The 15,235-nt window shown below is 37.8% G+C and overlaps 2 protein-coding genes across 2 annotated transcripts; both read right to left on the bottom strand.

Annotated features, from left to right (window-relative positions):
- Positions 1 to 462: 462 nt before the first annotated feature.
- On the bottom strand, positions 463 to 7,821 carry LOC106160138 (uncharacterized). The gene is made up of 6 exons (XM_013536656.2): positions 7,507 to 7,821; positions 7,182 to 7,311; positions 6,522 to 6,796; positions 2,712 to 2,787; positions 2,400 to 2,489; positions 463 to 2,205 (listed from the first exon to the last, which is right to left on the bottom strand). Exons 1-6 carry the CDS (start codon positions 7,702 to 7,704, stop codon positions 1,703 to 1,705), a joined length of 1,272 nt encoding a protein of 423 aa, XP_013392110.2. The 5' UTR covers positions 7,705 to 7,821; the 3' UTR covers positions 463 to 1,702.
- Positions 7,822 to 11,225: 3,404 nt separating this feature from the next.
- Positions 11,226 to 15,158, bottom strand: LOC106160136 (uncharacterized). Its single transcript, XM_087015580.1, has 6 exons — positions 14,491 to 15,158; positions 14,180 to 14,306; positions 13,445 to 13,719; positions 12,997 to 13,072; positions 12,666 to 12,755; positions 11,226 to 12,471 (listed from the first exon to the last, which is right to left on the bottom strand). Exons 1-6 carry the CDS (start codon positions 14,695 to 14,697, stop codon positions 11,969 to 11,971), a joined length of 1,278 nt encoding a protein of 425 aa, XP_086871706.1. The 5' UTR covers positions 14,698 to 15,158; the 3' UTR covers positions 11,226 to 11,968.
- Positions 15,159 to 15,235: the final 77 nt, after the last annotated feature.

Below are 15,235 nucleotides of genomic sequence, written 5' to 3'. Positions count from 1 at the left end.
GATTCATTTACGTTCGTGACACCGATTTAGTTTTTCACTCAGTGGCACCAAAGTTTTACGTTGAAGATATTGGAGAATGAATAGAGAAGTAGGGAATGAGGGAACCGCAGTATAATTTGAATGAAAACGATCGCAAAAAGATCTGTCAATCAAATAATGTAAAATATTGTCTTGTCATGATTAAAAATCTCTTTTTCTGGGGCCGGGGTTGGGAGGGGGGTGGTGGGGGGGGGGGGGAGTTGCAAACATATTAACTGGTAACATGAATCCATAGCGCATACAAAACAACCACGTCTGCGTGTCATGTGGCAGAAATGGAGAAAAATGACCTGGCAACTTCATTGCACAGGCAGATTATTACACTCTTCTCTGTACTTTTCTTTAAATCATAAATCCATCATCGTTGAAGGGTAACCTCATTATTCTAGTACACTTTATATAGATTAGGTAAAAGATGAATGTCATTGGCAAAGTAGTGCTCAAAGAAACATTTATTATTTGCTTGAAAGTGATATTACAGTTGAATGATCTTTTGAAATTCCATACTAACAAAGTTTGCACAATGTTTACATTCTTTAATTTAAGAGTTTCCATAAGAGACAATAATTGCTTAATATATGGAAACTTCTCACATTAAGTTAGTCCATATCAGATGTTTTGAGTATAGCCCGTTAGCTTAATTTTGTTTAATTTTTTTTAAATCTGAATATTGTCCATAAACTGCACCAGACTATGCAACATTATAGTTCTAAAATATGTTAATCGATTGGTGAAGCGCAAAATAACACTGTCAAATTATCAAAATTAGAACCCACTAGTAAGAATTTTGGCCATGATTGTATAAATTTTTGTAAAAGTCAAATAACTAAAATTGTTGGACAAACTTACGTTTTTGAAATAACTAAATGGTCCCTCCACTAAAAAAGAATAGTGGTAATCGACTTTTATTTTGCTCAACCAGAGCACGGTAAAATGTGGTAAATTTGGCATACAACTCAATGTTGGCGCAAGTCTGGGTACAGATGACATTCCGTTTAATAACAATAACTACTCCGCATGTTTGCTTATCATTCTTTACATCCTACACAACATGCTGTGTTGAGTTTTTTCCAGGTGCTGTATGTAAAAACTAAGGGTCAGAAATACATGTATCATTATATCGGGTTGCGAGAAAATGATATTTAGCGTGATTTTATCATTGCCTTTTACTTGTATTGTTTTCTGGAATGGATAGCAGCATGGTGTCTAAATTACCCGGTTATGGATCTGAATACAGTATGAACTTAATATGAGAGAGAGAGAGAGAGAGAGAGAGAGAGAGAGCACAAGAATGAAAGACGAAAAGAAGAAAGGGAAACAGAAAACGTTCTGGATATTGTGGCGAATCCCAACATACACAAAACGTTTTTATAACTTTACCATAACGTTTATATAATCATAATCAAAAACCATATAGATCTTTAAGAAATTAATAAGTTATCATAATGGTGATCCTAAAGTAGAACTTCATAGATGCATCATCATGATAACTTTAAAAAATAGAAAGAAGGGGGGGGGGGGGGGGGGGGAAACGTCACAGCAACGTTTTAATAGCTTTCTGTGTTAGCTGGGACGCTCTCATGACCCAATGGTGAAAATAATATTTTAAAGATTCCAAACTGTTGCGAGTCACAAAATTGCATGTTATTTGATCACACTTCACCTACATGGAGCACACAACGCAGGTCAACTCTCTCCCTTCAACATAATTTGGACATGGGAGAGCTTGACCACATTTGGCTTGAACCACATAGAAAAGAGCACCATTTGTGTTTTTTTCTCCTCCTCTAATTCCTTCTGGAGCCTCATCAAGACAGACAAATTCAGTTCTATATTGCGAATAGAATTGGGCAACCAAGTATCCGCGATATTCCAGCGTCCACTCGGTTGGACATGTCTTCCAGGCTGGAATCATAACATGACTGGTGCGGTTCTGGGTGTAACAAACAGCACATGGAGCATCTTGGTTCTTAAAATTCTTGCCTCCAAAATTGGTCCTCTGGAAAGGATCATTGGAGTAGTGTCCCATTTCGTACTCTGTGCCGTGAATGGTAGGTCCAGAATTCTGGATTCCATCTTGATATTTGCCCCACTGTGGGTCGCGAGGGAGACAGACGTAGTTGCTAGCCCCACCTTTCTGACCATAGTAGGATCCAGCAGTATAACCTACAAAATAAAAAAGGGCAACAGCGATGTGTAGATGCAGTATACGTAAGAGGAAGTTATATGATTTAGGCCTTAATGAAATGGCACCCTAATTAATTTATTATGGGTTAACAACCCAGGAAAATTATGTTTTCATTTTTTGAAATGGTTCAATTTAAAAACTACGTGACTGTAATTGCTTATGCAGTTCTTACCTTCATAAAGAAGTTTAGAAGAGGCACCACACTTAGTTCTCCCCCATCTCGTGTACACTGATCCGCCACCTGTCGTATTACGTGGTAAACCTATCAGAAAAAAATCAACAATCTGCAATTTTATAAGTTGTTTAACGTCATCTTCTAATGATTATATCAGATGGTGAACATGTGAAAAACGTTTTCAACAGAAAACTTATTTTTTCGATTACTCATAATTTTTAAAGATGCTTTGGTCTATGCACATGAAAAAGGTTTATGTTGGACAATATCAACTATACATATAGCTCAAACAAGAAAAAGAAAGTTTACCATGTTCTTTTATAAGTTGTTTTATTTGGTCGTCTGTCATAGAAGGACCAGGTGGGCCAGCGGGACCGAGAGGACCCTATCAACAACACAAAATGAACATCAATTACTGTGAACATTTTCAACAATGCCCTTTATTTCACATTCAGCATTTTACTCAAGTAAACGTCTTACAAACTCTATAATAAATATATCTCCAATGCCTTCCAAATGAGAACTTCCCAGCGCCACAAATCAACCCACATGTGTGTGTGACATACAGGGGTATACATCACGAAGGTTATGTTCCCTTACTTGTACCTAAGGCTTCGTTCACATGCAATGTCTATTTTCTAAATTCTATTTTCTATTCGCGCTATCTTATGATCACGGTCTGTGCCCTGAATATCCCGCCGAGTAATTACTGGCAGCGCGAGCCAGTTACTTATAGTAACCTATAGTAACTGGCTCGCGCTGCCAGTAATTACGCCGCGGGATATTCAGGGCACAGACCGTGATCATAAGATAGCGCGAATAGAAAATAGAATTTAGAAAATAGACATTGCATGTGAACGAAGCCTAAAATTGGAATTATTCAAAGGAAGTGTAAAATACGTGGCTTAAGGTAGATCGGTCGTTACATGTTCCAACGTTCGAATTTTTAAAAGTTTTTTTTTTTGTTTGAAGAGACACCCAAGTACATTAAAAATTTGCAAAAAAAATTGGGGGTCACGGACCAAATAAGAGAACTAGGCCCAAATATGATACACCCTGCATATCGCACTAGTCCCCATTCAAATCAATTGGAAAATGGGTGTTTTTTCACTAAAGCATTATTTTTCATGACTTTCTGACGTTCGAATTTTTTTAAAAAAATTTTTGTGTAAAGAGGCCTCCTCCAAGTACATTTTAATTTTGCCAAAAAAATTGGGGGTCACCGACCAAATAAGAGAACTACGCCAACTTGAAGTGCGTCACACCCTTCGTGACGCACTAGTCCCCATTCAAATCAATGGGCAAATGGGTGTTTTTTCACCAAAACGTTATTTTTTTATTATTTTCTAACGTTTGAATTTTTTTAAACAACTTTTTGTGTAAAGAGGCCTCCTCCAAGTACATTTAAATTTTGCCAAAAAAATTGGGGGTCACCGACTAAATAAGAGAACTACGCCAAGTTGAAGTGCGTTACACTCTGTGTGACGCACTAGTTGGAAGTCCCCATTCAAATCAATGGGAAAATGGGTGTTTTTGCACTAAATCATTTTTATTTATTTATTTATTTTATTTATTTATTATTATTATTATTATTATTATTATTATTATTGTGTGTGTGTGTGTGGAGAGACATCTATCTATCTTATACAGACTTGACATTTAATATGGAATATATCAGTTTCGAAGGTATGCCTAGGTAAAAATGCGTTCTTTTTTCAAAAAACTCCCATCTCATATACGATTTGTGAATGGAGAAGTGTGTAGTTAGGTGTGTCGCTACCAATTAACTGAGTTCCATGTCTGTTGCGCTGATACATTATGTAATATGCAGTGATTTAATTGGGTAGTGTGCCTTTGGGCTGGTCAAAGCTTGGCTTAGGCAAAGCTTGGTACTGTCAAAAAAGTATCCATATGTCGGCAACTACTGCACAGAAGAATTTGAAATTGTGCATGCAATCGGTCAGTTTTGCAATTCGTAAAATGAGCTAAGTGGTGCTTTACAAATTTGTTAATCGGTGGCAGAATGGCTCCAAAAAGACAGACATTACCATACAGATTATAGCGCCAAACGGAACGGTCCGCACAGTTTTATAGAGTAATGCCCAGACCTAAGTACCCACACATAGGCCACGCCCAATGTATCGACATCTTACCACCAGGGTGCAGGACTCACTGTCCTTCAGGATATGCTGCTGCAACTACACAAACCCACCCAGTCCGTTCAGAATGAGGGGTAAATTGCCACCAAAATGCGTTTTTCAAGGACCTTAGCGAACACCAAACTGGTTTTAGCAGGTTAGAATACCAGACAACCTCCGAGGTACCCACTGTAAACAGCAAAACATCGTCGTCTGTTTCTCTAATGAATTGGGGGCCATGACCGTTTCTGGGTAGAACACTGGAACCTCATGACTTTCTTTATTGAGGTCAGATTTCACCTGTACCGCCCAACTAGTCGATACAGAGTTTACAGACATCCAGAAGAGGCTTACGACGAAGTGTGTGCCGCGTTTAAAGTGACTCGAGTCATTGACAGCGTCAGTATTTGGAGTGGATACCACATTGGTGCCAAAACACCAATGGTAGTCATCGACGAAAATCTTAACCAGATCAAATAAAGGAATAATCTGGGAACCACTTGACTATAATTTGATAAGGGGTAACTTAAGAACAATTTTAGGTTGCACGGTGAGTTTGCTGGTTCACAAAGAGCACTTTTAATAGCAGATAACTTACAGAACCATGGGAATGAGAAACTACCCTAGCCATCAAAATCGCTACATTTGAACCGTATAGTCAATATGTGTGTAGTTCATTACTCGCCTAATCAACGGCCTACATGTCCTACAACAAAACTGGACCAAATTGGACAATTTTTGACCGATTCCTGGAATGTTATTCCAGATTGAACTCTAAAAACCTATCCCAAGAAATGCATTGCCGCTTGAATGCGCTGGTAACAGCCAGAAGAGGCCAAGCGTAACAGTGACCATTACTATGACTAGACACTGACATGAGGGTCCTTTGTAGAGCGTGGAACTCTGTTACAGACGATAATTTGGAAAATATGGAGATCCAAGATATCTCTTTTAATGGATGTCGTATGACATTGAATAAGCAATGTATTTCTGTTTGCTTCACTGTCGAATTCAATCAATGAACTGATGCTACCATGACATCAAAGAGATAATATAAAGTTATTTAAACACGATTTTAATCTTTATTTTCATTTATCAGTCAGCAAAATAGGAAAAAACTGATGAAAAATGATTAGGAAAAAAATATTCCATATTAAATGTCAAGTCTGTAGATAATTATTTGAGGATTATTTCCTCAAATTAATAAAACAGACTGAAGTGTCGTTAGAGACGATTGACGATGCGCTGAAATTGCGCAAATCGTCAAATTACGTAACGACCGATCTACCTTAACAAGAGTCAATTGAGGGGGAGCGGGAAAGGTGAGGTAGATGGCAAAATTCAATCGACCCGTGGTCGTCACTGTTGAAATCGTGTCACCGTTCGAGCATCTCCCGTGGCACTAGTTTCTGGTTGGTAAGAATCGTTAAAAACACGAAACTACAAACTTGACACTAACTTTCGTGCTTTTAAAAATCTTGGTAAATGAATGAATTATCAGGAAACGCAAATCAAGTGAATTAAAACAAGCCAGCACAGCTGCTAAATGTGAAAATATAATATAGAAAAAAGGAAGAAAAAATAGGTTATTTTGTCTATTATGGATGCAATATTACATAATGCTCAACAACATTTTCACCGCCAAATTTTAATCATGCCGCAAAGATAACAAAGTCATGCAGAATAAGGTAATGAAATAGGCCTTTAATCCCATGAGAGTTCAAAGTTATTCACTAGATATGCCGATGTGTGAAAAATAAAAAATGGGTTTCTGTCATAAAACACAATTTTAACAACATAAAGACCTCCATTTTCAACAGGTAACATATTTACTTCCAGGAAAACGTATAAACCATATGGTTTCAGGTCCATGGGGTTTTAAAGTCATACATTGAAAATGACGACGCCGGGCACAGGAGTTGGCAATATGTACAGTGAAAATGTGTCTGTACAATAAAATATCATATTCCCAATTTCTCACCTGGAGATCTTTTCCGTCTTGGCCATGTAAACCATCTCTGCCATCTTTGCCTGGTTTTCCCTCTGTTCCAGGATTACCGTCTCTGCCAGGATTCCCATCTCTGCCAGGATTTCCATTATTGCCTGGCGTCCCATCTCTGCCAGGATTTCCATCATTTCCGGGCTTCCCATCATCGCCAGGATTCCCATCTGTGCCTGGATTCCCATCATTCCCAGGTGTACCATCTCTACCATCCCTACCTGGGAGTCCCCTGCATGCCTGGGGGCACACGACAGCTGAGAGGGCAAAAAAGGAATTATTTAAAATTTGCCATTAGTTATGATTATTATTTTTTATGCTTTTTAAGAAAATAAAACAGTATTGTAATACAAACGCCGAGTTTTTTTGTAAAGCGACTTCAAAATAACTTTATCAGACAATCAGGTAAAAATAAAATCACTTCAAAAGTATGGATTTCTGTTTAATTTTGTATTAAATAATAAAAAAGGAACCAAAGAACGCAGTCGATACTCCTACAAAATCATGAATTCAGTTATAAGGCTAATAATACAAGTACAACATGGTATGGATTTGGACATTACCCGCAAAGTGCATATACTAAATCACAATAATTTCTTCAAATTAAACAATATGATTACATATATTTTAAATTTCACCTACTTTGAATTGTCTCTGTGCCAGATGCGGCGTTATAATGATTATCATTCATTGGTGACAACAATTTTGATTTGACATCCTTTTCATCACTGGGGTGATCATTTAGGATTGACTGGAGGCTGTTCATAGAATCCTGGAAAATCATGAGGATCAGTTTTTTTAAATGATTTTTAACTTTTCGCAAATGTCTGTGCATATAGCACCTGCATATATGAAGAATCTTGATTGGATATGATATTTAATGACAGATATATCACTTATCAGTTAAGTTGATCTTTCAAAATGAATTTATTATTGTGAATTAAATACAATGGACTGTTTACAATACCTTAAGATGCTGATTTTCGTTTTTCATTAGCTTGATATCTGTCTGTAATTTTGCATTCTTGTTGCCCCGGGCCTGAAGCACTCTTTCCAAGCTGAGAACCCTATCCATGAGATTGTTAAAGTCAGTGTCATCAACATCTTTTGTCCCTCCAAGATGCCAGATCGCAACTAACATAAATACAATAGCAGTAGTGGCCATACTGAAAAATTTTCGGATTGACACTGTTGCCACGTCAAAGCAACGGTAGATGTTTACTCACTATTTGTCTTTTTCTCCATTAACTAGGATATAAGAGAAAGAAAAACAACCGAACATATTTAGATACAAAAGATTAAGTCGACTGGGTTATATCAGGTTCTAAACAGGAACGATTTAGCTAAAATGTTTTAAGACTAAGACCCCATTCCCACAGATTTTAGATCGATCTATCCCTGTGGGGAGTCTCACTAGATTACTGTCCTCTTAGCCGGCTTAAGCGTCTGTCCCGCCTACTAAAAGCTGTAAGGGGTTAATTAACTGTCGTGCGCGCTCGGCTGACTGCAATTTAGCGTGAACTCCCAGGGAGTTAGGGCGATCCGGATGGATCGATCTAAATCTCTGGGAATGCACTCTAATTGAAGCAAGTAAAGAGTTAGTATCCTCGCTTGTTTAATGGAGCCAGGGTTCAGATCAGGTGAAGAACAGGTGTTCAGAAGAACAGGTGTTGGGTCAATGGTGTCTGATTTAGGTAATGAATACCATGTGAAACGTCCACGTCCTGGAGTTAGTTTTAGAACGAAAATGTTGAGGTTGATATTGTGTAGAACCCAGCATGGAACAAGATATCATTGATGAACTGAGATAGTGTTTTGTTTGGATGAGTTGATCATGTCCTTGCTTTCTTTTCATCAGCTCTACTTTGTCAATGTATAATGTTGAATCAAGCCAAGAGGACATTTATATACCAGTAGCTGCATATCAAATGGATTGGACAGATTGTAATGACTGGATGTCACAGCGTGTAGGCCTTCTTCTTATGATATCCCACCCTTAGATTACATTGAGTATTTTTAACTCGATTTCTTTTTTCTTTCTGCAAATATGTAAAGTGGAGGATAACTTAACATAAATATGATTCAAATAACAAAAAAAAATCTTATATAAGTGTCTGAAATGTAAAAGTTAACAGATACCATTTCTAGAAATATTTTAAAGATTCATTACAATCACTGTGTTGATTGTACATGTATATGAAATACATAAATTAGAGCGAAAGCGCATCTATAGAATCAACTATGATAGGTTAAAAGTGCCCGAGCAGAAAAACGCAAAAACAAATTTACACTATGATGAAGTCTATACTCATCTACTGTGTTTTTTAAACCATGTGCCACCCTTAGTCAAATCATGTGTTGTTGTAAGATATACTTTTTTTCTCAAAATGAAATTTGAAGAAATCATCTGAACGTTTTTCACATTGTTGGTAAAATGCACAGAATAAATAATTTGAAATTCATCAGACTGGAAACTGATAACAGTATTCTTTGATAAGTGCCAACATGTCTTATTATGATTTAGTCTATGGCTCAGATTCAGGGTTGCGTTACTTTATATCTAGGCCCCTAGTAAGCACAACTTATACACACACTGGACAAAAGAAGTGTCACCCCTACTGAGCCAATACTATGGGGGAGATAAATGACTGTGGAATGATATGCTCCTGGTATCATTTTATTAACATCAAATTTCACAAAAATCACAAAATGAAAACAAAATATACATTCTACCAAAATATGTAGTTTCAAGTCCAAAATAAGTACTTAGTGGCATAGCCACGTGACCTAATAATAAGTGCCAGTCTACGAAGCAAGGATTCATTTAATTATCTGATGCGTTCAGGGCTTATGCTGGCCCAAGCATGAAACACTGAATATAACAGAGTTTCTCTGCTGGTTAGACGGGCATTTGTAAAAAGTTTTGACATATCATTCCACACATTTTCTATTATGTTTGTATCCGGACTCTGGGCAGGCCACATCACCCTGCGAATGTCCTGTTGGTCAAACCAATCATCAACTGCTCTGGGCCTGTGACAAGGAGCATTGTCATCCTGGTGAACAGATGGATAATTCCTTTCACCAAACATGTTAGTAATAGATGGTAGCAAGCCTGACTCCAAAACATCGATATATTTCTAGTGATTCATGTTTCCATTAACCACTATGAATTCGCCCAAGCCATGGATGCTGATGCAGCCCCACACCATAATGAACATGCTGCTCCGGGTTCGAAAATTCAGTGCATGTGGTTCAAATGCTTGACCAGCAGTTTGCCAGCATAGTACCCGTCTGTCATCAAAGGTCAGACCAAAGCGACACTCATCAGAAAAAATATATAGGACCAATTGTCATGAACTGTCCAGTTCCAGATCCTGTTGACCCTATAGTTTACTCTACGTTGCCTGTTTTGTAACGATATAAGAGGTTTCAGTCTTGCTACCCTGCTGTACACTCTCTGAGCATGTAACCGACGCCTAGGAATTTTCACAGACACATTCTTATGTGTGAAATTGTTCCACTGTGTTGTCAACTGACAAGCAGTGTCGAACTTTGACAACCTGGACATCAAAATCAGTCGTCGGTCTTCACGGCCAGTATTTTTTCTTGGACGACCCATCAGAGGCAATTTGTCTCTTGATCCAGTGTTTCTATACCGAGACCAGACCCTCTGCACGGTTCTGACTGAACAATTCTATTGTATCGATATTCTGACATTGCTTATATTCCGCCTCTTCAGGTTAATAACTTGCACCTATAACCGTTAGATAATTACCTGTATCTTGCCATACTGGAGGAAGACAGGAATAACATTTGCTGTACATGTACAAGACCAACAATACAATTCCATGGTATAGCGGTTTTATACTCATTAGTCACATTATAAGTAGACCAGGCATTACAAGTACCCAAGATCTGCCTACTTTCATTACTCTGAGTTAGGGGGTGAGATTCTTTTGTCCAGTGTGTGTAATAAACTCAAAAGCATGCAGCAGATTTCAGGGCCAAGTTATTATAAGTAGGGCCCCTGGTGAGCATAAAATTTGTACAGTGAATTGAGAGGCAATGCACCTTGGAAAGGTCTCAATAATTTATCGTGTCGCTGAACAACAAATATCAGATTTTTTCCTTGAATTATTTTGATGAATTGTGAATTGAAGACCAATCTGAAGATTCGGTTACGTGCGTGTCACAGATTTATTTCTTCACTCAGTAGCAACAAAGTGGCACGTAGAAAATCTACAGAATTTTAAAAAAATCGTTTCAAGCGGCTTTTTGCTCTTTGTACCTATCCATTCAAGTGAACGTAATGATGCTGGGGTAGGGAAGGAGGAAACCAGAGTATGGTTTAAAGGAACTTGATTATAAATAGACTTATCAATGAAATTAAGTATTTTTTCTAATCAGATGATCAAAATGCTTAAAATTTGGGGGAGGGGGTGCAAAAATTTGAATTGCTAAAATAAGCGATTGTACGTAGTGCATACAAGACAATCACGTCTGCGTGTCATGTGGCAGAAATGGAGAAAAATGACCTGGCCACTTTATAGCGCAGGGAGATTATTACACCCTTCTCTGTATTTTTCTTACAATCTTAAACCTATCATCGTTGTAGGGTAACCTAAATGTTAAAGAACTCAGCATATTTATCGCAAAAGATTAAAAAATAAATTTCATTGGCAGTATGGTGTAAGAGTAAAGTTTTATTATCTGCTTGAATGTGACATTACAGGAAAAAATCTTTTGAAATTTCACAGTTACATAAAATACGCACAGTGTACACATGTAGCCTATATACCCTATGCATTCTTTCATTTAAGGGATCCCATGAGAGATTAACACTGCTTACTTTATGCTTTTGGTTTCTCAATATAAGATCTTCTGAATATAGGTCGTTAGCTTAATTATTTTTAATCTGAATATCATCCATAAGTGGCACCAGATTCGGCAACATTATTGCTTTAAAATACGTATACCAGTTCTTTATCATCTAGTGAAGTGGAGGTAACACAAACAAAGAAACAAATTGCCAAAAATAAGAGAAATCAACATACACGAGTAGGAATATTGCCCAGTATTGTATTATCTTTGTTAAAACCAAATAACTGAAAACTGTTGATCAAATTCCATGTTATTGAATTAACCACCCCCATCAGAAATGGAAACCGAATTTCATTTTGTGCAACCAGAGTACAGTAAAAATTGGTAATTGGCATACAGTTTAATGTTGGCGCAAGTCTAGGTACAGATAACCTTCCGTGTAATGACAATATAATCTGGATATATTGAGAACTCATTATGAGAGAGGGAGAGAGAGCTCTGAATATTGTCTTGAATGCTCTCATTACTTCATGGCATAAGGGTATTGTAATGATTGCAAACTGCCACGAGTTACATAATTGCGTGACAACTTAACCACACTTCACCTACTTGGAGCACACAACGCAGGTGAGCTCTCTCCCTTCAACATAATTCGGACATGGGAGAGCTTGACCACATTTGGCTTGAACTACATAGAAAAGGGCACCATTTCTGTTGATTTCTCCTCCTCTGACTGCTTCTGGAGCCTCATCAAGACAGACAAATTCAGTTCTATATTGCGAATAGTATTGGGCAACCAAGTAGCCATGATATTCCAGTGTCCACTCGGCAGGACATGTCTTCCAGGCTGGAATCATAACATGACTGGTGCGGTTCAGGGTGTAACAAACAGCACATGGAGCATCATGGTCCTTGAAATTCTTGCCTCCAACATTGATCCTCTGGAAAGGATCATTGGTGAAGTATCCCATTTTGTACTCTGTACCGTAAATGTAACTGCCAGAAGTCTGAAGACCATCTTGGTATTTGCCCCACTGTGGGTCGTGAGGGAGACAAATGTAGTTGCTAGCCCCACCTTTCTGACCATAGTAGGATCCAGCAGTATAACCTTCAAAATAAAAAAGGGCAACAGCGATGTGTAGATGCAGTATACGTAAGAGGAAGTTATATGATTTAGGCCTTAATGAAATGGCACCCTAATTAATTTATTATGGGTTAACAACCCCGTTAAATTATGTTTTCATTTTTTGAAATGGTTCAATTTAAAAACTGCGTGACTGTAATTGCTTATGCAGTTCTTACCTTCATAAAGAAGTTTAGAAGAGGCACCACACTTAGTTCTCCCCCATCTCGTGTACACTGATCCGCCACCTGTCGTATTAGGTGGTAAACCTATAAAACAATACAAAAATACGCAAATTGTTGAATGTCGTTGTCTTGAAATTTATATAAGATGGTTTACATTTTGCAATATCAACGGTCAGCATGTCTTATATTTTAACATTTTCAAATGGAAACCAATTTTTTACCAATTGAAGAGTAATTTTTATGGATACGTAAACAGCCATTGTGGTACGGTCCATGCAGACCGTTGGACAATATCATCTTTAAAGTAAAGAAGCGTAAAGTGTACCTAGATCTTGAATAAGTTGTTTGATTCTGTCGTCTGTCACAGAAGGACCAGGTGGACCAGCGGGACCGGGAGGACCCTATCAACAACACAAAATATAAATAAATTTTGTGAACCCTTATAACACTGCCTTTGGTATGCTTTCTATTTTACTTGAGCTAAACCAAAGAAAAAATTAATATTATAATAAAAGATAAAAGTGTGACCAAACTCTTTACTAAATATATCCCAAATATCTTCCACATGAGAACTTACCACCACCACAAATAAATTAACTCATCTGTGTGACACATAAGCCACTTGGTCCGATTCAGCTGATTTTTGAAATGAACCTGTACTTTATTGTTCTCAGTGTACCATGTTATCGACGACGACGACAAAGACAAGAGATGGTTACATGCACAGACAGGATGTGCATGTACATTAAAAATCATCTACGTATCTTTCTCACCTGGATCCCTTCTCCGTCTTGGCCAGGTAAACCATCTCTGCCATCTTTGCCTGGTTTGCCCTCTGTCCCACGACTACCGTCTCTGCCAGGTTTCCCATCTCTGCCAGGATTACCATCATTGCCTGGTCTCCCATCTCTGCCTGCTTTCCCGTCATTTCCGGGCTTCCCATCATCGCCAGGTTTCCCATCTCTGCCTGGTTTCCCATCATTCCCAGATGTACCATCTCTGCCATCTCTGCCTGGGAGTCCCCTGCATGCCTGAGGGCACGCGACAGCTGAGAGAGAGGCAAGAAATAGACTTATACATAAAATGGCCATTGGTGATGATTTTTAGTTTTTCCATGGTTTTTAAGTGAATAAAAAAGTGTAATGATATAAACACCGAGTTTTTTTTTTGTAAAGACAACCCTAGTGGACATATTGACTTTGTTAGAAAACAATATGCATCTGCATCAGAATTTGTGTCAAAAAACAAAAAACAAAAAAAACAAAAAAAAAAAAAAAAACAAAAAAAAAAAAAAACAATAAAAAAACAGAAAATCATGGAATATGAAAATAAGACAAATACAGTAGATGCACATAAAATGTGTACGTCCTTCTATAATATCAATAAGAAAGCTAATAATACAACAGGTATTAACATGGATATTGCTTGGCAAAGTGCACACTAGATCGCAATAATCGTTCATATTAATTTTCTCAAATATACAGTATTTGTTTGTAATTTTCACCTACTCTGCACAGTCCCTGTGACTGATGCGTTGTTATGATCATCATTCATGGGTGACAACAATTTTGACTGGACGTCCTTTTCATTACTGGGGTGATCATTTAGGGTTAACTGGAGGCTGTGTATGGAATCCTGGAAATTCATAACCTACATGTATATTTATTCTGACTTTTAGCTTTTCGCAAATGTGCCTAATAACGTTTCTAAAGAATCTTGATTGGATGGAAGATTTAATAACAAATAAATAAATGAGTTTTAAGGTGATCTTTCAAAAATAATTTAATAATGATGAAATACTGTTGGGTATTTACATTACCTTAAGATGCTGATTCTCTTTTTTCATTAGCTTGATATCTGTCTCAAATTGTGAATTCTCGAGGCCCTGGACCTGAAGCACACTTTCTAAGTTACGAACCCTATCCATGAGTTTGTTAAAAGCAGTGTCGTCAACACTTTTTGCTCCTCCAAAATGCCAGACTGATGCAACTAACATACTAGTAATTACAACAGCAGAAGTAGACATATTGACAATGTTGCAGAGGGATACTGTTGCCACGTCAAAAAAGGCGATAGATTTTACTTGCCTTTGGTCTTTTTCTCCGTTGACTGAGATATAAGGGAAAGAAAAACAACTGAGCCTACTTAGATATAAAGATTAAGATGAATGCGTTATATCAAGTCCTAAACAGGAACATTTAAGCTAAAATGTTCTAAGATTGATTTAGGAAAGTAAACAGTTTGTTTGCCCTCACTTGTTTTGTACACCAAGAGTTCAGAGTACAAATCAAAGAATGGGTGCAGTGGCGGATTTAGAGGGTGGGGAGGTCAAGGGGGTCTTGAACCCCCCCTTCAATTCTTGGCCCCCTCTTCAAATTAGAATTTTGACTAGCTGAATCATAGTTCTTAACCGTACCCAATGGCACCGTTCGCCCTCTAAAATACTAAAATCTCGGGCCCTTCAGCAGGCCCCGAACTCCACGCCAAGAGGGGGGGGGGGGAGGGTTGGCTTCCCGTCCACCCCCCTTCAAATAATCCTGGACCCACTCTTCAGGTCTGTGGTT

The sequence above is a fragment of the Lingula anatina genome, chromosome 6 (genome assembly GCF_051362555.1).
Source record: "Lingula anatina isolate TDL-2025a chromosome 6, LinAna3.0, whole genome shotgun sequence".
Classification (NCBI taxonomy): Eukaryota; Metazoa; Brachiopoda; class Lingulata; order Lingulida; family Lingulidae; genus Lingula; species Lingula anatina.
This window is presented reverse-complemented; position numbering and strand designations above follow the sequence as displayed.